Below are 27,178 nucleotides of genomic sequence, written 5' to 3'. Positions count from 1 at the left end.
CAGCGACATGCCCCAATGACTCCACTAGCAAAGTATTCATGACGTAAGGTACCTTTTTAAAGTTGATTTCAACATAAAGACACTTAAGTAATTCAAGAAAAACAGTTTCTGAACATTGGTAGTGTGACCAGTGTGACAATGAGAATAGCTCAATATGCCCATTCTGGTGACAGTTTGCCTTTAAGGATCACCATGTCAAAAGGAAGCAATTAAACGGATCAATACTACTATGGTGGTCTTGTCTTGTAGACAAAAGGCACAAATTATTCCACATTTTCAACTGTCTCTAGAAAACATAGAAGATCGATTTAATAATCACAGAATCAGAAGCAAATACGATGTATTTTTTATTATAATTATTAGAGATCAGTGATGAGCGGCATAGGCAATATTCGTTTTTGCGATATTTCGTGAAATTTTTACATAATATTCGCAATAAATTAGCAAATTCTAGAATTCGTAATCTCCAGTCATTATTTTCGCGATTGCGCAAATCGGCACTAATGATGCTCATATTTTTTGCACAATACATGCAAATTCACATTTTATCAGGTCTGAGTAGATATTGCTGATTGGTGCACTAAGTATTGTTGTGACATCACAGCACTATGTCTGTAGCATGTATGTATGGACAGCAGAGAAACAGTAATTCCTATCACACTACCTAACACCCTGCACTGGAACCTATCAGCTACACTATATCACTATCTAACCTACACTGACTATTTCCCACTAACTATCTGTATTATATATATGAGCTAACTAACTATCTAATGTAATTGGATAAGGAATAGGATCCAGATGAAAGCACAGAGCACAGCAATGTCACTGCTCTCTCTCAGAACTGCAAAAAAACTGCAGAACATGGCTGCTGGGGAGTTTCTTATATAGTAAGGGGTAGGCAACTTTCCTATTGGTTGCTAGGGATGTTGCTAAGCTCTGACAAAGATATTGCAGCCTTCTCATTGGCCCACAAGCAAGAAGGGAGGTTACTGATGGAAAAAAATCTAGAATATTCACGATTACGAATATATAGCACTACATTCTACATCTTCGCTAGTTCTCGAAGTGCCGATATTCGCAATAAAAATTAGCAATTAGAATAGTCGCGATCAACACTATTAGAGATGAGCGAATTTTTAAAAAAATTAATTCGCCAGTTCTCCGAATATTTTTTGAAAAATTAGCTTTGACCTGAATTTGCAGTGAATTACTGTAAAAAAACGTCTATTTCCTGGCTGCAGAAAGCCTTTATTGTGGTGTAGAACACTGTGCCTTGCAGTAACACGCATAGGGAGTCTGTTTTGGTAGTGAAACAATACTGTGAGTCCGAATGACATGCAGATGACAGGCGTCGCTCTTAGAATCACTATAAACTTCACTTATTAGGGCAGTCACTGGGCCAAAACTGACCAAATAACTCAATTATGAACTCAGCCTTACAGGTCGATGTTAGCGCCAAGAAGAAGCGCACTCCTTTTACACCGTCGTCAGCTGATTCCACATAGATGTCTACAGAACTTGTTCTATTAAACGCTTATACAAGTAGAGTCCCCCGAAAGAGTGGAGAGGGTGTCAACAGCATGGACGTCACTGAATATTTAGCCGTTCCTCTAATCCATCAGAACAGAACAATAACCCACAAAAAACAGATCCTGTCTGTTGAGCATCCGCCTTCAATCGGTTAGCACTTGGTCAGTAATCCATCAGTATTGCTAATGCCCAAAAAAACAGAGATGACACGTGAACAGAATATTTGCAAGTCTTCTGTGTTTTGTACCCACTCCTGCTTTTAGCTACCAAATCACAAGCCAATTCTGATGGGACCATACAGGCCTTACAGCTGCTACACGGAGAGGATCTGTTGTGTGTCTCATTTTACCTTCCTTCTGACAGATCAGAGGAAGAGTCAAATAGATGATGATGTCAGCCAAGCCAAAAAGGCTAAATAGCAGCCCACCCATGAAGTAGGGAGGGTGGGAACAGCATAAAAAGTCCACAAAGTGGCACAATTACAGAGTTTGGAGGTGTCAGCAGCATCAGGAGGGCACAGAGTGGCACAATGACAGAGTGTGTAGGTGGCGGCAGCATCAGGAGGCCACAAAGTGGCAAGGTGACATAGTTTGGAGGTGGGTGGCAATACCAGTAACCGCTGAAGATGGTGGGTGAAAGAAGGAGCACTTGGCATCAGATGTGTGGCATCAGGCGGGTGGCAGCATTAGAATAGTAGCTGAGGCAGGTAGCCAGAAAGAACCAGTCTCTTTTGTCAAAGTGTTGGTGTGGCACCATGGATGATCTAGTCTGATGCATCAGGAATTGGTGGGTGGAAATCCTGGATGATCCACGCCTGATTCATCTTGACAAAGGTCAGTCTCTCCACATTTTTGGTGGACAGGCGAGTTCTTCTTGGGGTAACTATGGCCCCCGCCGCACTAAACACCCGCTCTGATGCCAGACTATTGGCCGGGCAGGACAGTTTTTCCAGGGCAAACATGGCCAGTTGCAGCCACAAATCCAGTTTGGCTGCCCAGTAGTCCAGAGGATCTTCAAGGTTGGCTGGCAGGGTACACTCTAAGTATGCCATCGCCTACTGGTTCAGGTTCTGCTCTACGTCTAGCTGCTGCTGAGTAGTTTCTTCACTATGAGGGTGAAGAAAGCTGCTTATCAGCGACTGTAGACCTAGGCTGCTGCTGATGGAGCTGGTAGTGGCAGTGGAACGTGAGTGCAGAGGGCCCCTGGTCAGACCTGCGAGAGGATGGACGATGGCGCAGATAGGCAGCTGCTAACTGACTACATAGGATGTCTCTATAGTAGTTCAGTTTGTCCTCCTTCTCAGCGGGTGTAAAAAAGGCCCCCATTTTGGACTGGTAGCGAGGGTCCAACAAGATGGAGAGCCAGAAGTCATCCCTCTGCCGAATGGTGACAATTCGGCTGTCACTACCCAAGCAAGTGATCATGCAGCGGGCCATTTGCACAAGTGACTCAGATGGACTCCCTGCCTCCATCTCCACTGCGTACCGCATGCTGCGGTTTTATCTCTGTCCAAAATTCCTGAACACTTGCATTTTTTCCCATCGAAATGCATTAATGCCGGATCAGGCCCCGAGTGTTCCGGCAAACCGGATTCGGCATTGCGGTCTGCGCATGCTTAGACCACAAAAAATGTGAAAAAATATATATGCCAGATCCGTTTTTCCGGATGACACCGAAGAGACGAATTCGGCATTTCAATGCATTTGACATACAGATCAGGATCCTGATACGTCTGACAAATGCCATCAGTTTGCATACGTTTTGACGGATCCAGCAGGCAGTTCTGAAGACGGAACTGCCTGCCAGAATCCTCTGCAGCAAGTGTGAAAGTACCCTTAGCTGTGACAAAGCCTTCTCATTGGCCCACAAGCTAGAAGAAGGGAGGGATGATCACCTGATGTGTACTGTGTTAAAAAAAAAAAAAACTCTCCACCTTGGCTCTGCACAAGCCATCAGTTCTCTGAAAGGTGCAGAGTCCACCACTTGGAAAGAGAGGGACTGCAGCACCAGCAACTTGGACAGGAGCACATTCAGCTTCTGCGCCGTTGGATGAGTTGTCTCTTGGCAATCGCTTTGGTGATCGATTGCTGACGGAATGCGTGACAAGGAGGAGAAGGAGCATCAGGACCAGAAACCGGGTGCGTGCCAGTGGGTGATACAGCGGTTGCTGTGGCAGGCTGGACCACCACATCAGAGCCATGGTTCTCCCAGGCCACTTTATGGCATCTCTGCATATGTTGATGCAGGGCCGTAGTGCCAACATTGGCACCCTGGCCACGCTTCACCCTCTGCCCGCAGATTCTACATACGGCCACGTTTACCTTCTCCGGCAGCTTAAAAAAAACTGCCACACCACCGAGTAGGGGATTTTACCCCCAACACTATGCACTCACTGACTGCTACCTCCGCTGCCTCCTTGAGCCCCTGCATCGCTACTTCCTGGGCAGGTAGACTCCCGCAAAGCCGGTGCTCTACCCCAGGCGCGTTTGACTCCCGACCTCCCACCGCTGCCACCCTGCTGACTCCCGGCCACACTAGTGACTTGCTGGCTCCACCACTGGCTCACAGGCAAGCTGCCACCCTCTTCTCCCGATGATGATGAAGCCCCTTCATCACCAGGCTCCCAAGTGCGATCAGCTACATCATCATCATCGAGTAGTGTCTGCACATCACTGATGTCCTCCTCAACCGTCTCTGGGTCAGGAGCCTGATCGCTTGCAACACCAGCTCCCACCCCACTCTCCTTATCACTACTTGCCTGCCTAGCAGAGGAAGCAGTGGATGTCTCCTCCAGATCTTGGCTGGGCAGTAGCTGCTGACCGTCCTCTAGTAGCTCTTCCTCAGTGAAAAGTGGAGCTGAGCCTACAGCATATAATACTTCTCGCGGTGAGAGAACAGAAAAGAACAGAGGCAGATTGAGGACAGGTGAGGGCCAGGGCCTGCTCCCGAGCTATGGCAACTAAGGGTTGTGTCTGACGAACCCACTGACTCTTGGCTGGGGTTGTCTGATGTCATTTGCGACAAAGTCGAAGTTCGAGTCAACCATTCAAGAACTGCTGGGTTGCTGGTCAAGACACAACCACTTGGGGCTGGATTGTCTTAAGCCTCAAAGTAGGTCATGTACACTAACCCATGTGCTGTGTTATACTGAATTATTTACTATAATGTCACTCTGTATTTAACTATACTATGATGTAACCTGCGAACATATACCTTGGTATCCCTTGTTACCTTCTGTTATACTTGAAAATTTTCAATAAAATATAAATAAAAAAAAAAATAAAAAAAGACACAACCACTAGCTGACACTGGGAGCTCAGGCCTCTCGAAGTGACCTCTGCTGCCATGGCCCCTTGCTTTGCTGCGACCTCTGCATGCGCCAGAAATATTTAGGCCTCTGCCACTTCCCTGTGCAGGGCCTGGCACTTCTCTGCCTGACATACTGTTAGATCAAATAACCAAATGTTAGATCAAATATTTTTTATTTCACCAGTAATACACAGCAAACTGGGCTGTAAAATATCTCACTGCACTGCTGAACAGCAATCAGGCCCTATTTTTTTTTCTATTTTTACACAAAAGGCTTTTCAACAGATAAATGCAACGATGAAAGGCAAATGTTTTTTTATTTTGCCAGTAATACACGCCAAACTGGGTTGTAAAATATCTCACTTCACCGCTGAACGGCAATTTGGACCAAATTTTTTTCTATTTTTACACAAAAGAATTTTCAACAGATAAGTGCAACAATGAAAGGCGAATATATTTGTATTTTGCCAGTAATACATGGCAAACTGGGTTGTAAAATATCTCACTGCACCGTTGAACAGCAATTAGGCCCACATTTTTTTCTATTTTTACACAAAAGGCTTTTCAACAGATAAGTGCAACGATGAAAGGCAAATATATTTGTATTTCGCCAGTAATACACGGAAAACTGGGCTGTAAAATATCTCACTGCACCGCTGAACGGCAATTAGGCCCTAATTTTTTTACTATTTTTACACAAAAGGCTTTTCAACAGATAAGTGCAACGATGAATGGCGATTATATTAGTATTTTGCCAGTAATACATGGCAAACTGGGCTGTAAAATATCTCACTGCACTGGTGAGCGGCAAAGATATTTCTCCTTTTTTCCCACTAAGAAAAGCAAAAAACGGCTTTAAAACAGATAACTGCACCGCTAGGTGGCAAATAAATTTTTCCTTTTTCCACTAAAATACACAAAAAAGGGCTTTAAAACAGATAACTGCACTGCTGTGCGGCAAATATATTTTTTCCTTTTTCCACTAATACATGCAAAAAAAGACTTTAGAACAGATAACGGCACCGCTGAACGGTAAATATATTTTACTTTTGCCACTAATACACGACAAAAAGGGCTGTAATTTTTACACTTCAACACACACAACAGCTAATAAGCCATTTTTTCCCACTAATACAAGCCAAAAAATGCTTTAGAACATAAAACTGCACCGCACAAAGGCAAATAAAATGTACTGTAGAAATATTTCCTTGTAATAAACTCTGTTAATGCCTGTATCAAATAGCACTTGCACCCTAATAAGAGCGGTTTGCTGGAATTACAGAGCTGTATAATGGCAATTTGGATCCCCAGTCAGTGCAGCAAGGTGTAATAGGATTGTTCTTATTACCTAGGCTATTACCTCTCCGAATGAACCCTGTTCAACAGAAATGCTGTGGAAGGATCCCTGCACTAAGTACACTCGTAAATGTCAGAATCTAAGATGACTGCGCTATTTATAGGTCTGTGACATCACAGGGCTGGCTGGCTGCTGATTGGCTGCATGCATCTCAGTATGGGTGATCCCGCCTTCCCAGAGTTCCTTTCTCCATTTCCTCACACGTGCAGCAGCCATTTTAGGAAAAATGCGATTTGTTACCATGAAGTGCGAGGAAATTCGCATTCGGTGCGAATCAAATTTTTCCTGAAATTCATAACGAATTCCACTTTTTTCAACTTCGATTCGCTCATCTCGAATAAATATCTTTGTTTTGAAGAAAAAAAACACAAACTAGAAGTATGGTATATATTATCAGCGAAGATAATACATCCAATGAAACCGAACTGATTCTGCGCTTTTGGTCATTACTCGTATATGAGGTTACACAATACAAACACCGTACTATGTGCTCTTGGTAAGAACTCTTCCATGCTATGATTAACAATGGGAGAGCATCTCTATTTCTGCAAATACAACTGACTGAATGTTTATCTGAAATAGAGTTTACTTTAATGTGAACATCAGTGCTGGATCATTGGAATAGTTTCATCTATGAGACGCTGGGTAAAAGTGAGTTCTGTTAAGGATGTGAAAGAAATTGTCAGTGAGCTGGTTCTTTTTTTTTCTTTGTATAGTTAAAAACTCTTCTGACTTGTTCTACTTAAATTTCCAATTATACTGAAGTGTCTAATTACATCGCTGAGTTGTAGACATGAAGCTGGTGGTGACTGTAATTCTGAGAAGGCACATATGATCGCGACTGAGTAACTAACAGCCCTGGAAGTACCACAACAGCAATGTCATCCTTATGTGTTCTCCGTCCATATAAAGAAGGCCAATAAAACCCGCATTTGTATGGTGTAGACTGCTGCCATGAGCACGCTCCATAAACGGTGGGTGCTGGCTGTATCATACAGCAAGCATCCGGCCGCACTGATGGGACCTCCCGAACCCTGTCATTTAATCCTTCGGATGTTATGCTCAATGCTGCGGAAAAATAAAAAAATGTATAGCTATCGGAATGTGGGGAGGAAAAAAAAAAAATGGAAAAATGAAGGCCCAGTCTTTAAGGGGTTAAAGTGATTCTTGGTCAAAAATGATATTGAAAAATGCTGATAGTGCTATTTAGGAATAAAGAATACACATCTCATGGATCCATCGCCACTCCCTTATCGATGCTGGTCCCCCATCCCTTTCTGCTTCCTGGTCCTGTGATGACATTCTAACATAGGGGCATGTGACAACTGCAGCCAATCACTGGTTGCAGTGGTGACCTGCTACAGCCGTGATTGGCAGTAGTGTTCTAATGGCAGATTTTTATCGCGAATATTGGCACTTCGAGAATTCGCAAATATCTAGAATATAATGCAAAATCTTCGTAATCGCGAATATTCTAGATTTTTTTTTTCATCAGTACCCATGATCCCTCACCGCTTTTTTCGGGCCAAAATTTTTGTTAAATTGGTATTTTTGGCATCTTTATATATCTCCAAATATCTAGAGGAGTAGTACAGGGTGGAGAGAGGAAGTAGTAGCACTAGGCCCTGGTGTCCGAGAGGGCACAGTAAAATGCCTAACAGGGGCGGACTGGGAACTTAAAGTGGAACTGGAAAAAAAAAAAAAACTAAAAGTTGCCCCATATGCCACAGTGCAGCACGAAATCAGGTCTTTTGTACCTGGCTTTTGGCCAAGAGGAGGGTTTAGGTGGCAGACTGGGCACCAACCCATCAGGAGATTTCCCTGTAAGGTCTATGGCCAGGCCGTCCCTGCCTACGATGTCCATACATCCTTTATGCGAGCATCTATTATAATATTCTGAGCTCAATAGAAGATTCTGCTTAGAATTCAAGTGTCATACTATACAGCATGTCACATAATGTTCTGGTAATTTAATTCCAGTTCTTGTTATAGCAGACTGTGAGCAGAGAGTTCATATCTGCAGCTATCATCACTTGTTCAAACACGGACACATATGCCACATTTATGCAGAATAATTTGGCCAGGTACATCCATTGCTAATGTGCAAAGGAAACCATTAAGGGAACTTGCTCGGTTTGGAGGAGAGCAGACTGCAAAATGTGTCTCGCTAATCAGAAAGTCACACAGCGAGGTGAAATATATATATAGACGATCAATAGCATGCTATCACCCCCATGACATAACCTTGGATGTTATATGAGTGCTATGGAATGACTTCAGGTAACACATTATATGTTTGTGTGCAAATAACCACACGACATAGCTTCACGCGCCTGAAAATCTGTCATACACAGCAACCTGCATGAAACCGAAACCTTCTGGTAAAAGGAAAGGAATCAATATTCTGTTAAGTGATACAAAATTATATCAACCTGGACAGTATAAGCAGGTTAACTCTTCACGCTCTGGAAAGAAGATTTACTAGAAAGAAAGCAGCTTCACGGTCTTCACAGGAGACTTTTCAATGGTCATTAGAATTTACCCATTGGCATGTGGACGCTGTATTAATAAGTAACGATCAATAGTGTAAGTCCGAAAAACCTAAACCCATCAGAGAGAATCGTATCTCCTATATCACTGCCTATGTGTCCTCACTTGTCCTCCCCAGTAAGTGAGATAAAGTATGTCTTATGACTCTATTTGTGGTGGTGTCTCGTACTTTGTCATTGTCCTGCGTGAGGGCTGAAGACCAAGAACAGACAGAAGTATAGAAGGCAGAGGTTTAATTGGTTATGCCTGGATCCTAAGGACAGGAAGGACGGGGCATTCAAGCAACCCAGCGCTAACAATGCCTAAAGTTTCTGAACTCAGTAGGTGCAGGCTAACAATGAGAATGACGAAAATAAACACTGCCAGGAAAGATAGTGGCAGAACAGATATATAAGGATATAAAAATAAGTAGCACATGACCTAAATACTGGAGATATGTTTAGATACTGAAATTAGAGTGGATACTAAGCAGACTTAGAAATTGGGGGCGAGAATAGAATAGATCAAAGTGTTAAGGTTTTAGAAAGTAGCAGAAGCAATAATAAAAATAATAATGTACTAATCATTGTAATTGTAAACTTTCCATCTTATCTGATGTACAACTTTTATTTTATACTGCTGCTTTGTGGATTGCCATGTGGAGATAAACAAGTCCTATAGTAGCTATGAAACCTGCCAAACATAATAGCATTAAAGGGGTTATCCAACGGTCAGACAGCCCCTCCAGGGTGGCCAACCCACAATGGAGATCATATTTACCTGCTCTGCACCCCTGGGTTCAGTGTCTAACGCCAGCTCTTCCTCACCCTACTGCACTGTAATCAATATCCGTCGACGAGGGAACACGTGACCTCTACAGCCAATAAAAGGCAGTGACCTGCTCCCTTTGCGTCAAGTGACCAATTGGCTACAGTGATCACGTGTCCACCCATCAATGGAAGACCCTGAACTCAGGAACCAGGTAAGTATGATCTCCACCACAGATCTGACACTCTGGGAGGTCTGTCTGACTCTTGGATAACCCCTTTAATTACAGAATGTAAGAATTAGCTCTGTAGCGGTAGGAAAAATGGGATCAAATGCAGTCAGAGATTCAGAAAACCATTTCATACAGGGCTTTGGCTGTTCTTCATTTTGTTGCACAAAATAAACATATAGCCAGTAAATTCAGGATGAAAAACTGAAATCTACCACTGCTTGGCTGAGCACTAACTAAACATACAAGTTTCCCTGACTATAACAATGGTGTCCTACCAATCACTTGAACAAAATTACACTAAGGCCCCTTTCTCACGAGCGAGTTTTCCGCGCGCGTGCAATGCGTGACGTGAACGCATAGCACCCGTGCTGAATCCTCACCCATTCATTTCAATGGGTCTGTGTACATGAGCATTTTTTTTTTCACGCATCAGTTGTGCGTTGCGTGAAAAATGCAGCATATTCTATAGTCTGCATTTTTCACGCAGCCCTGGCGCCATAGAAGTAAATGGGGCTTCAGTGAAAAACACATTGCATCCGCAAGCAAGTGCGGATTCAATGCGTTTTTCACTGATGGTTGCTAAGAGATGTTTATAAACCTTTAGTTTTTTATCATGCGAGTGGCCAAAGCACATTGCACCCGCGCAGAAAAAACTGAACGCAATCGCAGACAAAACTGACTGAACTTGCTTGCAAAATGGTGGGAGTTTCATTGAACGCACTCTGAACGCATCCAGACCTAATCCGTCACGCTCTTGTGAAAGAGGCCTAACGTGTTACCAGGAGTAATTGAGGCTAGCAACTTCAGTAAGGCCCCTTGCAGACGAGCGTGAGCGGATTAGGTCTGGATGCGTACCGGATGCGTTCAGTTAAAAATTTACAATTTCATAAGTAAGTTCATTCAGTTTTGTCTGCGATTGCGTTGTTGTTCAGTTTTTATCACGCGTGTGAAATGCGCATTGATGCGTTTTTCACGCGCATGATAAAACACTGAAGGTTTACAAACAACATCTCTTAGCAACCATCTGTGAAAAACGCATCGCATCCGCACTTGCTGGCAGATGCGATTTTCCAGATCTCAATTCACTTCTATGGGGCCAACGTTGAGTGAAAAACGCTGAATATAGAACATGCTGCGATTTTCACGCAACGCACAAGTGATGCGTGAAAAACAATGCTCATGTACACAGACCCATAGAAATGAATAGGTCCGGATTCAGTGCGGGCGCAATGCGTTCGCTCGTGTGAAAGGGGCCTAAGAGTCTCTCCAGATAGGTTCTGCTTGCTCAGATGGATTTCTGTCTCTAGTGCACACCTAGCACCTTAATGGTCCAATAATGAGCGGGACTTGTACTTGTAGTAAACAAGAAAGTATTCACAGACCCCACTACCAACCTGCCTATCATTCCATAAAAATCCAGGCCTGAAAACAGTACTTACTAAAGCCCTTAGCAAACTAGTCTTTGCTAGGGATCCAAACCTTTTCTGGCTTTCCCTATATCTCATTGAGCTTTCCCTGGAAGAGACATATACTTCCTAGAGCCCGGGACACATATGAGAGGGATCTTGGGGACATACTGTAACAATCCCTGAACACTTTTCTACTCACTCAAAAGGGTTAAAAGGCTATTCCACAAAACTAATTTGATACTGTGTTGCAGCTAATTGGATTTTATAGGAAAATGTAATAAAAGCCAAACAATGGCTTACATAATATTGTTTGCAATTTCTTACCATTATCACCAGCGGGCACATATACAGTGTGTGTTGGCACCACATCTGAATTTACTTTTCCATTCTCAAAAGTGTCATTTTCTGTCTGCTGAAGCTGCCAGTTGAGGCCAAACAGATGCATGGCTGAGGAAGAGAAATATAGAGCGTTAAGGTTTTCTTTTTATAAGACACAATAATAAGATCCAACCTGATACAAGACAGCGCTGTGCACAGTACAAACAGACCTGATCATCTCATGCACACACACCGCTACACTGCTTCTATGCACCTCAGTGTATTATGGTATCCATTCCCTAGTGTGCACCGCACTTCGTGCTGATAAAGAAGAGTTCCTGAATTTCCTATCTCTTTGATTTCTATTTCTGCAATATATATAAGAAGTCAGTGCAATGTTTTTTGTGTTTAGCTTTGAGAGAAGCTTCATATTCACTACATAACTGGGACCCTGTGAGCTGAACACAAAGTTGAAACTACATTCATTGATCTCTATGGCAAACAGAGTTCACGTCTAAACTTTACAAGAAAGGTTTGGTAGAGTTCAGATGCTGAAAATGGTGTATTGATTGCAAGTATTCCTTTATACAAGCCATTTCCCAAAGGTATTAGCAGTGTGGTCAAGTTGAGTTTCAGTTGGTTTCCTCCACATCTGGTTAAAGGGGTTTTCCAAGAGTTTTTTTTACAGATCAGTATCTGGTGGGGGTCCGACACCTGGGACCCCCTCCCAAGAGCAGCTGTTTAAGAAGGCACTTGGTATTCACTTTAATGGGGCTGAGCAGCGCCTAGGCCATGTGACCGATGAACGGGACATCACATGGCCCAGGCAAAGCTGGAGAAGGTCATCAAATATAAACTACAAGCCTTGAAGGAGGACACATATGGATGGAGGCCTTTACCAGGGTTATACTTTTGATATTACGGTCAGTATGGCTATTTTAAACAAACTATATCTGCTCAAGAACGAGATGCCTAAATAAAAACCCACAGCATATGATGACTGAGAAGACATAGAAAGAACGGCACACGGCATTGGAAATGTGATATCATGGCTTTTAATGGAGATCCATCAGATACATGCTTAGAAACTGAATTGTGTCTGAATATAGTTATGGTTTTCCTGTGCAGTGTTTCAGTTTTATATTTCCTCCATATCATATCATATCATATCATCTTGTTGCATTATTGAAACAATTTCTGCTGAGTTGTCTTACATGTGCTTTTTATTTGCTGGCAAGTCCTCACTCTAAGTCAGGGATTGCAATTTGGAAAGAATATATTGAAACGTTGGAGTAAGGGAAGAGTTATGTTAAACCATTGGCTCTACATCCAAGAAGCTATAATCACATTTATTTTCATGTTGTTTATATGTTGAATTCTTTCCTTGCAGGAGTCTTAGTGGTTAGAAGGACGACATCACATAAAAAATACATTTAGATGAAAACTGAAATGTTACATTTCCCAGAAAATAACTTGTCAGGCTCACGTATACATTCTGCTGTATAAAATGTTAGCTGTTTTGTCTATTGGACAAGAACCCAAAGAATTTAGGTCTCTTTCCCCAAAGTTAGGGTTCCTAAACTTCATACTTCCTGGTGCTCAAGCTTTAGGATTCTCCAGGACTGGGAAACATATGGCTGAGGCTGACTGAGACTGATTTATTACAGCATGCCTTTATTAATTTTACCACTAGGGTACAGTACATCTGAAGATGAAAAGTTTTGTCAACAAGGGGCAAGAATTGTGTCCAAGGTTCGCCCATTTATGTTTTAAAAGCAAATGTCTCTATTGTGTGGACAGCAGAAATCTGACTCGCAACACACAAGTAACTTTTCAAATGCTATTATCTATAAAAATGCAAAAGAACTGCTCGTCAAATGAGAGGACATCTGATCCTACGTCCACCATCATTGTCTTTTAGCTATGCTTGGATTGAAAACAGTTCTTTCTCTTCCTAAGAGCTTCCATACGTTATGCTGCTTTGTTGTCCTATAAAAAACCCTGGAAAGAGGAACAGTTCAATAAATCTACAATATTTCAATTGTAAACCACTTAATAATGCAAGCAGATACTTCAATGTTTAAAACATAAAGAACAGTACATGACAATATTGCAATCCATAAAACATCAAAGTTGTTCTTATGTTTATTTTTTTTGCAATGGTTACTTTTATTTTGTGTCAGTATCAAATAGAACAGTCACAGATCAGCTAATAGATTAAACAGCGGCTGCATAATGTAATATTATCATGGGATGTTCAAGGCCCAGAACGTTGCGACTGTAGACTGTACAACTGTATCACTGCCCTTAAGACGGCAATACAGTTGAACTACTGGTGCAGTACACAGGAGCCAAAGGCATCCCGTACCATGGGCCACTAGAAAGTAGAATGGCTCAGACAGTCGTGATGCAATGTCCTCACGCAATGTTTGCACCAAGTTTAAGGCGGCACATTGACTTCCGCCTGAGCCCAGAAGCCTACAACTCAGGCTTATATTGTTTTCTTTTTCGAACTGGCATTGGAGGAAGATGGTACTGGGGGCACTAGATAGGGGTGCAAGTTATAACTGCAAAGGAGCTCTATCAGTACTGCAGGAGGTGCTATAATTGCTAGGGGCACTAAAGGGGGCATTATACCTACTAGTGGTACTATGTGGGGGGCATTATAACTATAGAAGGGCCACTATAAATACTTACGGCTTTACTGAGGGCTACTATAAGTACTGGGGACACTACAGGGATGCATCATAATACTTGGGGCACTACAGAGGACATTATACTTACCTAGGGCACTATAGAGGGGCATAATACCTATTGGTCCACTGCATTATACTTGCTGAGGGTGCTACAGAGTGTATTATAACTAATGGGGGTACTTGAAGGGGGCATTTTAACTACTGGGGCCTGGGGCCGCTATAAGGGGCATTATCCTTGTTTTTGCCACCATCTTCATTTAGGGGAAAGTTGAGCTGCTCCTTACATAACAGATGGTTGATGGGTTCCTCCATCATTAATCTATCCTGTATGGCCAGCTTTAGAGTGATCTGAGGTCCAGGACATTAAAGCTCTGTCCAACCACTATGGTCACAATATATTTGATCTAGGTAAATAAATTGCACTACAAGATGTAAGAAATTCTCTAATATTCTTTGAGGAATTAAATTCAGTACCAGTAATCATCAGGGACAGTTTGACCTTCTGACTGTTGCTTAACCTCCTTAGCGGTAATTTCGAGTGTGGCTCGGGGTTACATTACACTGCAAGCAGCGGTAACCCCGAGCCACACTCGGGACCGCCATGAGTTCATTTGAACGGCGCAGGGCTGGATGCGGATAGCACACAGTTTGCTGTCCGCATCCACATTTCCGGAGTGCGGAACGAACTTCTGGCAGCAGCTCCGGAAGTTTGCACCGCTCCGGGTTCAAAATTAAAGAAAATATCGTACCGCCAGGGAGGTTAATGTGATCCCTAGAACCTGCAAACAGTATAAGCATCTACAACAGAGAATGGAGAATAGAATGGAGAATTAAAGGGGTTGTGTCACTTTAGCAAATGGCATTTATCATGCAGATAAAGTTAATACAAGCCACTTACTAATGTATTGTGATTTTACATATTGCCTACTTTGCTAGCTCATTTTTTCAGTCTTATTGTACACTGCTGATTTCCAGGGGTTACGACCACCGCTGAAGCGCAGATATGAGATGGCTAGGATGGAAGCTGCCGTGCATCCATGCTCCCACAGTCCTGACCACCAGATGGGCCGGTGATTTTTCCAGTGGTGTTAAAGGTGGTCGTAACCATGGAAACGAGCAACCTATAATGAGGTGGAAAAATTAATCAAGCCAACAAAGGAGGCAATATGGACAATCACAATACATTAGTATGTGCCTTGTATTACCTTCCTCTACATGATAAATGCCACTTGCTGAACTGAGACAACCTCTTCAAGATATGTATTTATCAGCAGAGGAAATGGAAATAAAGTTAAATTAAACTGAACGGATTACCACCATGACCCGTTCTTTTCATCTTTCTGTCAAACGTTTCATATCTGCGCTCTCACTTCTTTGTAACCTCTGGGTGATGCTATTGCCACAAATGGTACAGTAAATTCAGGGCCTTTAATGTACGAGAGGAAACCTGTCAGTCTGCGCTTCATGCTTAATTACTCTTTTTGTAGACCAATATATCAATTTTAGATGTAGAAATTAACTTTCAGGGCAGGTCAGCGAGTTCTTTGTGCTACATCTGATCAGAATAGGAATTCCTGTGTGCTGCCTGAAGGGCCTGCCGTGAACCACATTGTGGAAGCTAGCGACTCCGGCAGCGAGCGGGCTCACACAGGGTGATAAGGTAGGATGAGAGTGCTTGGAATGGGACCAAATTGGTAATGTAAGATGAAAGCATCTGCATGTACGGATTGCTGTGTGTTATATGGTTCCCAGCAGAGCCCGGCTTTGATTAGGAACACATATTTTTCCATAAATTAGCTTTTGTTTGGAGTTTCCCGCTGTGTGTATATGCTGTTTGTTGGAGTGTATAGGTCTATTTAGGGCTTTGGTATGTCCATCTGTATCTGTCATACCTTGATAAAGTGGAGGCTATTGTAATCAGCGGTGTTACTTCTCATAGGACCGCACAGGGAAATACTACATTTTTAAATGCACAGCTGGCCAAAAAAAAATAGATGTGTGCAGATGGTAACGTGATTGGGAATAAGCAAATGATACAAGCAAGGGACGAGAGTGCGAAATACGGCGAACACAGGCTGGATTGAATTTGGTTTTAATAAAATTCATACATAAAAGCAGAAAAAAAAGGAAATAATATAATGAATAATATCGAAATGTACTGTAGAATATTCCAGTTTGTTATTTAAAGGGTTACATGACGCCTGTATACACTCACCTAAAGAATTATTAGGAACACCTGTTCTATTTCTCATTAATGCAATTATCTAGTCAACCAATCACATGGCAGTTGCTTCAATGGGTGTCAAGACAATCTCCTGAACTCCAAACTGAATGTCAGAATGGGAAAGAAAGGTGATTTAAGCAATTTTGAGCGTGGCATAGTTGTTGGTGCCAGACGGGCCGGTCTGAGTATTTCACAATCTGCTCAGTTACTGGGATTTTCACGCACAACCATTTCTAGGGTTTACAAAGAATGGTGTGAAAAGGGAAAAACATCCAGTATGCGGCAGTCCTGTGGGCAAAAATGCCTTGTGGATGCTAGAGATCAGAGGAGAATGGGCCGACTGATTTAAGCTGATAGAAGAGCAACGTTGACTGAAATAACCAATCGTTACAACCGAGGTATGCAGCAAAGCATTTGTGAAGCCACAACACGCACAACCTTGAGGTGGATGGGCTACAACAGCAGAAGACCCCACCGGGTACCACTCATCTCAACTGCAAATAGGAAAAAGAGGCTACAATTTGCACGAGCTCACCCAAATTGGACTGTTGAAGACTGGAAAAATGTTGCCTGGTCTGATGAGTCTCGATTTCTGTTGAGACATTCAAATGGTAGAGTCCGAATTTGGCGGAAACAGAATGAGAACAGGTATCCATCCTCTGATAGCTACTTCCAGCAGGATAATGCACCATGTCACAAAGCTCAAATAATTTCAAATTGGTTTCTTGAACATGACAATGAGTTCACTGTACTAAAATGGCCCCCACAGTCACCAGATCTCAACCCAATAGAGCATCTTTGGGATGTGGTGGAATGGGAGCTTCGTGCCCTGGATGTGCATCCCTCAAATCTCCATCAACTGCAAGATGCTATCCTATCAATATGGGCCAACATTTCTAAAGAATGCTATCAGCACCTTGTTGAATCAATGCCACGTAGAATTAAGGCAGTTCTGAAGGCAAAAGGGAGTCCAACACCGTATTAGTATGGTGTTCCTAATGATTCTTTAGGTGAGTGTATATGTCTGAAGGAAAAACACTGAAAATATTGGGGAATGGAGCAAATATGGATTTAGTTTCAGAAGACATATCTTATGGAGACTCAAACCTCAGCAGTATGTCTAGAAGTGTGCGTCAGTTTTCTTCTTATACACTTACAAGTACCCTTAAAGAGGTTATCCCATGACCAATGAAAAAAAAAAAATGAAAAATAGACATCATACAGTACAGGACAATCTCTTTCTAACAAAGCTAGAACCAGCCCTGTACCTCACATGGATCCAGAGATCTTCCCATTCATTGCTCTGCTAGATTTATATCAAGCTGGCAGCTCAAGGGGAGTGTCTTTTCTGCTGCAGCTCAGGGGGCGTGTCCATGCTCTGCCTATCACAGCTCAGGAGGCAGTTGAAGGATGAAACTGAGCATGTGCGGCCTTCTTAGTGAGCAGGTCAAAAAATAAGAAAAAAAACAAGCAGCAGGTGGTGCTATGCAGATACATTAAATTAAGTAACTCAGTGGCTATGCTATATTTTAATTACATGCAATTGCAAAAGTATTCAGATCCAGGAGCTGCTTTGAAACTTGTAGAATATTTTTTATGGGACAACCCTTTTAAATGTGTTTTCCAAGATAATGTAACTGATGACCTATCCTCTAGATAGGTCATCAGTATCTAATTTGTGATGATCGTCGCAGATCCCAGGTGTCGGATCCCCACTGATCAGATACTGATGCCCTATCCAGAGGTTAGTTCATCAGTTAAATAGGCCCTTTCATCAGTTTTGACATAGGCTAATTAGGGTATTACCTTGTAGGGCGGCCCCCTCTTTAAGATATCTCAGAAAACCTCTTTAATTTATATTGTTCTTGGATTTATTTTTTTAGTGTCAGCTGCTTGGCCATTTTTTAGATCTATGTAATGACTGTAGTGTATGTGCATTGTCTATTGGAAGCCTAAGGTAGTCCGACTTTCACCTTCGCAGTCATTACAGGATCACCCTACTGCTTTGTCCCTCACCACTGCTGATCTACCTATTCAGATTGGCTCCTGTGAATAAGTGCAAGCCCAGCACCAGTTCATCAGAAAGTTATTATACAAAGCACTCATTTCCTTAACATGTACTACAAGATACTATCGACTAAACCACCAGACAGTGTGTATCACACATAGACTGACCTACTGTATGTGAGCCTCAGTAGACAATGAGCATAGTAGACTACTTTCAGAACCAACCAACCTATGCATGTACTAGAAGATCCCAACATGCAGCAGTTTTACTGTGCTTCTGGGTCTTTACAAGCTGGCACAATGTATATTATAAGTGAGAATGTATTCATTTGTATCCAGAAGCATTGCATTTCCATGATTTTTCTGCACTGGCCAATCTGTAAAAGGATTTTTTTTTTATTATTCTTTTTTCTGGTCTCCTTATATCTTGCACATTGCCCCCATACTTGGCATATTCTTCTTATATAGTTATGGAATGTTTATATAAAACATTTCCCCCCAAAAAATGAATTCCCTGCGGTGTATCAGATAGGGAGCATCACGGTAACCTGATTACCAGTGACGTAAAACCACTGTGTATGCAAATATACAGCATCCTAAAATAGTGTCGCTATAAACAGTCAGTAGAGGAATAATATCGCGGTCTATGAAAAGAATCTCATTTATCTTGCTTTCTTGTATAATTGCGAAGCCTGAAACGATATACGGATAAAATAGGAGGATGTTGTTCTTTCTGGATGTGAATTTATTTGCCTCCCCCACTAATATTGCTACTGTGTGAATGAAACCTAAAGGTGGTCATACACGTTAGGAGAGCTGAATGCTTGTTCAGTCACCAGATATTCCTGTCGACCCCCACATACACATGCATACTCGGCTCCTCTCTCAATGGGGAGACGGACATAAGCTGTTGCCAGACATCTCTGTTGGAGGTGTATCCCCTGTGAGAGCAAAAGAATCCAGCATGTCGAAATCCAACATCTTTAATCTTTCCCCAACATCTGCCATCAGGGAAGAGTTGGCGCAACCCCATACACATTAGACAGTCGGCCCCACCAAAATTGGTAGATTCAGCCAACATTGATCTACTGTTTATGGCCACTTTAAGGGTCCATTCGCACATCAGTAGAATGGCTCTGCATCCGTTCCGCAATATCGGGAACGGGTGCGGACCCATTCATTCTCAATGGGGCAGGAATCGATGCGGATCTGCAATACATCACGGACGTGTGAATGGACCCTAAGAGACACAGGTGGTTTTTCTTATTTTATTTTTGCATTATTATTTTTTTTATATGGGCAATGTATTCTTTATATTAGGTTTGTCCCCATATACCTCTTATTAATTGAAAAATATATTTATTATATACATACAGATATATTAGGCTTATTGACATGTTTGTAACAGTGCATATCTCTTCTAGCAGTAGTCTGTCACCTGTCACTTTCTCCTGTGCAGACCACTGATTGAATGACATGCAGTGCTCCTTCTCTCTTTAAAGAAGAGGTTCTTCAGCAGCTCACACCTCAGATGCTGCACAGCTTCTTTTAAAAGCACAAGAAGTTCTTTTCAGTCAATCAATGGTGGACAGGAAGCTCCTGTCACTCTTCAAAAAAGAAGTTCTGCAGCAGGTGAGGTGTAAATGATAATGAATAATATGCCCCATAATCGAGATTCTTAAGAATTGTCACAATGACTGGTACAAATAATGATTTATGCAGGTCACAAACCGATTCAGCGACTTCTAATATTCTTTTCATTTACAGGAGGGGATTTTATATAAATAATAATAATAATAATAATAATCAATATCATAAGTCATTCCTATCATTAGGGTTCTAATTATAAGGAGTCGCTCTGCCATAGACATAAACATCTCAGATTGTTCCATCTTGAAAAGGTTTCAAAGTCTCAGCTGAGAAAATTAAGAAATATGGGTTTTTGGAAAGAGAATTCCATAAAAATTGCCAGATTTTGGAGGTTATTTTATCACGTCGACAGTTATGTGTCTGTAGATATAGATTTTTTTAATCTGTCTTTTCCACTTTTCTCTGCAATAACATCTTTTGTGTCACAAGCGTTCGGGGACTGCCAGTAGAAAAATTATGCCATTGCTTTTGCAGTTTCTCAACTGTATTTTTGAGCTCGCAATCTATCCATCTGTTTTAAATTCTTTGTTAATGTGTCAAAGAACAAACTCGTTAAATTTGTCTGCCAACGGTTTTTAGAAAGCAGATTTTCATCATACGGTGCCAACTGCTTCTGATGGCTGGAATAAAGTAAAGTGAGCATTTCAACAGCAAAATATTTTCCAAGGAAAGTGCTTAACTGCTTGAAACTATTATGTTTTCTTATCAACTTAGTATGCACGATCTGTGGCATTGTGAACCTCGGAGTCCCAGGGCTGGTGGGTCCGGTGCTACGTCTGTCTCAGAGAGGGATTCTCACCAAGATAACCTTGCTAATTTGCCACAAATTAGAAGAATTATCTGCTTGTCAGTCTGACCCTACTGGATGTAATTATAGCTGGCATCAGATAGAAAGAGGGAAAGAGAAGCCACTATAGCTGTGTATAGTGACACAGAAGCACAGTGAAGACGCCACAATACACATCTGTTCACTATTCAATCATGTTGCATAAATCTCCTGCTCCTTAAGACCCTTTTACACAGATGGATGCACAGGCAATTATCAGGAATGAGCCGACTATTCCCGTTAATTACCTGATCGTTGATTGTTTACATGCAGCGATCATCTCCTCTGTATTTGGCTGAACGATCCCTACTGCGATCATTCATCCCCATTCAGATTTATTGTTTGCTTGCAGCGCGTCCCTGTTTATACAAGGCAAACAATGACTTTATGTGCCGCATAGAAGATGCAATCACTGAAGAATGAGCATTGGCAGTTAACAAGGATATAGTCATATGGCAGACGTGAAAGGGTTAACACTTAGAAAGGTTGTCCATTTTTGAGGATGCCTTTTACTAAAAACGAACGGAAAAAAAACACTGCAATTATTATGATATCCTGTTGCTAGGACTCTAATGATCCATTGGAATTGGGAGAGAATGCAGGTTGCAAGTTTTCACATACGTACCGATCCGGTATGTGATGCCGGTTGTGACAGCCCCCAGGTGGCTGTATCTACACTCATTCAATCTGGCACTCACATATGACATAAGGGGAGCCGGGCACCACCATGGACAGTGATTGGCTGCAGCAATGTCAAACCGGATGTAGCCCAGCAGTGCATTGCAGGCCAGGAGAATAAGTAGCAAGGAGCCAGTGCTGGGAAGCAGGTAAGTAATCTTCCCATTACAGGTCCAGTAATGTGGGGGGAGGGGGGTTCCAAAACCCCTTTCCCATTCTTGCACAATCCCTTTTATACAAAAAGCTGCAGTGCTTAGAAAGATATACAAAAGAGACAAAATAAAAATGACATATAAATGGCAAAATAGATATAAAATAATCAGAAGAAAATAACATACCTAGTAAAAGACCTAACCCTAACATGTTGTAGCTCCTTCTGCATCCCCGAGGGTGCGAAGAGCAATAGACTTTTACTGCCCTCAGAAAATGTGAACCTTGATTTATGATTTCAAGCATGTTTTATACCTTTATATCCTTTTGTTCAGGTTTCAGAAAAGTGTGGGTTATTACTGGATGGTTGGTGATTGTGGGGGGGAGGGGGGGAATATTAAATAGTCCACAGTGTGTACCAGAGGTGGGAACCACACCTGTCTGACCTGCCATATGCCATAAATATTGAGACAGATCAACCCCTTTAAGCAAAAACAAGACGGAATCTGATTCTTTGTTATTGATTTATTTATTGTCCCCATTAGGGGGGGAAATGCTAATATCTAATATCTACAAAAAAGGCCTGGAAACAAGTGACAGAATAGCTGTTACAGGGGAAAAAATTTATATTTTGTGCAAATGTTAATAGGGATATTTTAAGAGGAAATGCCAGCTGTCTTTCTATTACATACCTGTATATAATATATGATGAAGACACCAGACCTCTGAACACACATACGTGGACAGACATGACAGGGAATTGAATGGTGTGCTTAACATAAAACACGTATCAAGTACCGACTTCTATCTGTAAGCCTCACAGGAAAATACATTGGCCGGTATTGATTTAGCATTTTTCATGACAATGGTATATCCATGACTTTGTGAAGTTTATTCAGAGGAAACCAGGACAGAAAAGACCGATGTCCATGCCATATAGCTTTGCTAATACTTTGGTGTATTTCTTAAAATGTTAAAGTGCTTTAAATGAATAACACATGCTAATATGCTTTCGTTAAGAAAACGTTACCATTAGCAGAGGCGGAATTAGAAATGACTGGGCCCCACAGCAAATTTTTGCATGGGCCCCTCCTTCTGAACTCCTTCTGTCATGCAACCTGCTCTCCTATGGCTAGTAAAGGCCGCTCTCTCAGACCAGGCCCAACAGCTGCTCCATCCATTTCCTTCACTGTATATACGGTCACTAAATATAATGTCATTGTATAATACTGTTGAGGAGGTCCTGACAATAAAAATTTTCAGTCCTCCTCCAGGGTGGGCCCCTTCTGAGTCTGCACCCCAAAGCAGCCTCTTCCCCTACTTCCGCTATAGCTATGCCCCTGACCGTTAGCCTGATTTCATACCCTCTTGTGGTAACGACTTCTGCTACCGCTCCAAAACAGGCAGAGACCCCCTTCTGTGCTAATGACTTGTATGAAATTGGCAGGGGGTCTGGCTCAGTTCACTAGCTAAGACAGCCCCCTTCTCTGTCTCTCAATCAGCCATGATTGTCACCGGACAAGGGGCAGTGAACTCATTGGCTGCAATAGTCGTGTCATGTCGACATGTCACCGCTGGATCGGGAAGAACAGAGACCAGAGGGGGATCAAGGAAGTGTCAGCACCAGAGCAGTAATGGAGTAGTAAAAGTAAATATTACTGCTCTAAAATCATGGGTTTGGGCAACCCAATTATTAACAATAAAATAATAATAATAATAATAATAATAATAATAATAATTACTATTATTAGGATAATACATTGACGGACTGCTGATAATGCGAGCCCCTCCAGATGTTTTTCACCAGGGGTGTACCTCAAACATCGTGCCCTCCATTCGCATGTTCGGCATCCATGCTACAGCCATAAGCATTGCTCTTGTTATCTCTCTTTCTATTCACAAAAGAAAAGATCATCACTCAGTCTACATATTTTACTCATTCGGAAAAGCCTGTTCGCAAAGGCCTGCAGAACAGGGGTGAACTGAACCAGATGTGTCAGGAAAGGATGATCAAATGAAAAGCAAATAGATTTTCTTCTTTGATATATGGCGTACAGCTTGTTTGGACAGGTTTTGCAAATGGCAGACAATTCCATAAAAGGTGCGCTCCATTTTTCATAACATCTCATATTGGAAGAGTCTGCTAGGAAGAACAAACCGAGCTGAAATCCTTCCCTTATTGCACATTGTTACATTGCTGTTTGTAATAGGAATATTCATACAAAGTGAATTCTGAGAAAAAGATGTTCTACTCTGAGACTAAGAAAACCAATCTGCCCGTCTATGGATTGTAGCTGTGACTGCCCTGGCGAAATGCCATGCAGAAAGTTACCGTGCCACAGTGTCATGCCACACATAATCCTATTTACAGAAGGAGATGGACATTTATAAGGTGCAGACACCGAGACATTTTTCTTTGCTAAACTGTTCATTTATCAAAGCTGTAGACTGCAATAAACAAGTGTCCTGTGAACACTACAATAATGTCCTGTGTCACACTGCTACCTCATTCATAGGACATCGCATACATCTGTCTGTCTGTCTATCTATTATCTATCGATCTATCTATCTATCTGTCTGTCTATTATCTATCGATCTATCTATCTATCTGTCTGTCTATCTATTATCTATCGATCTATCTATCTATCTATCTATCTGTCTGTCTATCTATTATCTATCGATCTATCTATCTATCTATCTGTCTGTCTATCTATTATCTATCGATCTATCTATCTATCTATCTGTCTGTCTATCTATTATCTATCGATCGATCTATCTGTCTGTCTATTATCTATCGATCTATTGATCTATGTATCTATCTATCTATCTATCTATCTATCTATCTCTCTGTCTATCTATTATCTATGTATCTATCTGTCTGTTTGTCTATCTATCTATCTAGTTCACAAAGAGAGACAGCAGCACAGCCAAAGTAGGAACGGGTGCAATTCCTCCTGGAATTTCAGGCAAAAAAATCCATGTATGATATCCAAAGACAAAGGCCTCATTGAGATGGGCTGAAACGTTGCGACTGGGGAATAAACAGATCTAACACCCTTCACCTAATTTGGGGTGCTGCCTCATCATTTGTCTTTGGATATCTATCTACAGTATCTATCTATCTATTATCTATTTTTCTATCTGTCCATCTATCTATCTATTATCTATCTATCTATCTATCTATCTATCTATCTATCTTTCTGTCTGTCTATCTGCCTAGTGTTTTTAATCAGAGTATAATATCGCTGGATTCTACATTACCCTGAATTTTGTAGGCCCAAAGCCCAAGAGAGGCAAGGATGTTAATGTAGGTCCCATCTGTTAGAAGCCACCTTGTCTCTGGTAGACGGGCCCGACATATACTTGATCAAAAATATGTGCAAAGAGCTTCTAGTTTTCGTACAGTAAGTATAGCAGTGATGCAGTCCTCAATAATTCATGTTTTCAATGTTTGAATGTGTCTAGGTGTTTGCAGTGTGCTGCTACTTGCAGTTCTTATTTGCTTTTGCATTGCAGCCATGGTAGCGTGCACCTGAACTCCATTATTTACATAGTTTGGAGGTGCTGGTCTAACTCTCTTTTGCATAATCTATCTATCTATCTACTATTTATACATCTATCCATCTCTCATATCTTTCTATCTATCTATCTATCTATCTATCTACCCACGTACTATCAATCTAACATATATCCAATATATTTATCTATTTAATTATCCATCTATCTAATATCAATCTAGAGAAAATAATCAGTACTTCCAGTAATATAAGGATGTGCAGTAGCCCTCAGTGCCCCTATGAAGAAATGATAGAACACTGTCTGTAAATGAAGTTCTGACATTTGGAATCCAGGTCTTTGTGAGCAGCTTGAATGCCAGTCACAATGATTATTATTAACCAACTGACTTTTTCTTTCCCTCATAAAGAAAAACAACAACAACAAAAAACCCTACAGATTTCTTCAATTATTCTTCACCAAGTGCAAAATCACAGGACATCATATGGTAGAAAATCCGACATAGTTATACAAGTCATATAATGCAGGGATGCTTGAAATGCATTACTAGAGATGACAGATATAGCACTGCTCATACTGATATCATTATTTGCATTATCCTCATGGGGCTGTACTTTTTGAACAATCCTTTTTGGTAGAGAGGTGTCTAGAAAATATGTACTCTCCGTAATGATCAGAAATAATAAGTTGGGGACCCTGTAATGATCAGAAATAATAAGTTGGGGACCCTGTAATGATCAGTAATAATAGGTTAGGGACCCTGTAATGATCAGAAATAATAAGTTGGGGACCCTGAAATGATCAGAAAAAATAAGTTGAGGACCCTGTAATGATCAGAAATAATAAGTTGGGGACCCTGTAATGATCAGTAATAATAAGCTGGGGACCCTGTAATGATCAGTAATAATAAGTTGGGGACCCTGTAATGATCAGAAATAATAAGTTGGGGACCCTGTAATGATCAGTAATAATAAGTTGAGGACCCTGTAATGATCAGAAATAATAAGTTGGGGACCCTGTAATGATCAGAAATAATAAGCTGGGGACCCTGTAATGGTCAGAAATAATAAGTTGAGGACCCTGTAATGATCAGAAATAAAAAGTTAGGGGCCCTGTAATGATCAGAAATAATAAGCTGGGGACCCTGTAATGATCAGAAATAATAAGTTGGGGACCCTGTAATGATCAGTAATAATAAGTTGGGGACCCTGTAATGATCAGAAAAAATAAGTTGAGGACCCTGTAATGATCAGTAATAATAAGTTGGGGACCCTGTAATGATCAGTAATAATAAGTTGGGGACCCTGTAATGATCAGAAAAAATAAGTTGAGGACCCTGTAATGATCAGTAATAATAAGTTGGGGACCCTGTAATGATCAGAAATAATAAGTTGAGGACCCTATAATGATCAGAAATAATAAGCTGGGGACCCTGTAATGATCAGTAATAATAAGTTGAGGACCCTGTAATGATCAGAAATAATAAGTTGGAGACCCTGTAATGATCAGAAATAATAAGTTGAGGACCCTGTAATGATCAGTAATAATAAGTTGAGGACCCTATAATGATCAGAAATAATAAGCTGGGGACCCTGTAATGATCAGTAATAATAAGTTGAGGACCCTGTAATGATCAGAAATAATAAGTTGGAGACCCTGTAATGATCAGTAATAATAAGTTGGGGACCCTGTAATGATCAGTAATAATAAGTTGGGGACCCTGTAATGATCAGAAATAATAAGTTGAGGACCCTGTAATGATCAGTAATAATAAGTTGGGGACCCTGTAATGATCAGTAATAATAAGTTGGGGACCCTGTAATGATCAGTAATAATAAGTTGGGGACCCTGCAATGATCAGAAATAATAAGCTGGGGACCCTGTAATGATCAGTAATAATAAGTTGGGGACCCTGTAATGATCAGTAATAATAAGTTAGGGGCCCTGTAATGATCAGAAATAATAAGCTAGGGAAC

The 27,178-nt window shown here is 41.4% G+C and overlaps 1 protein-coding gene across 8 annotated transcripts in view; it reads right to left on the bottom strand.

Annotated features, from left to right (window-relative positions):
- The window catches only part of TENM3 (teneurin transmembrane protein 3), a 1,407,247-nt gene that overhangs the window by 233,875 nt on the left and 1,146,194 nt on the right, over positions 1-27,178 (bottom strand). For all 8 annotated transcript variants that reach the window (XM_040418697.1, XM_040418698.1, XM_040418703.1 and 5 more), the window contains one exon: positions 11,462-11,584. In XM_040418697.1, coding sequence (XP_040274631.1) covers positions 11,462-11,584 — 123 coding nt within the window. The remainder of the gene's footprint in view (positions 1-11,461; positions 11,585-27,178) is intronic.

This window comes from Bufo bufo, chromosome 2, assembly GCF_905171765.1.
Source record: "Bufo bufo chromosome 2, aBufBuf1.1, whole genome shotgun sequence".
In the NCBI taxonomy this organism is placed as follows: domain Eukaryota; kingdom Metazoa; phylum Chordata; class Amphibia; order Anura; family Bufonidae; genus Bufo; species Bufo bufo.
Note: the sequence above shows the minus strand (reverse complement) of the source record. Positions and strands in the feature narration are given on the sequence as shown.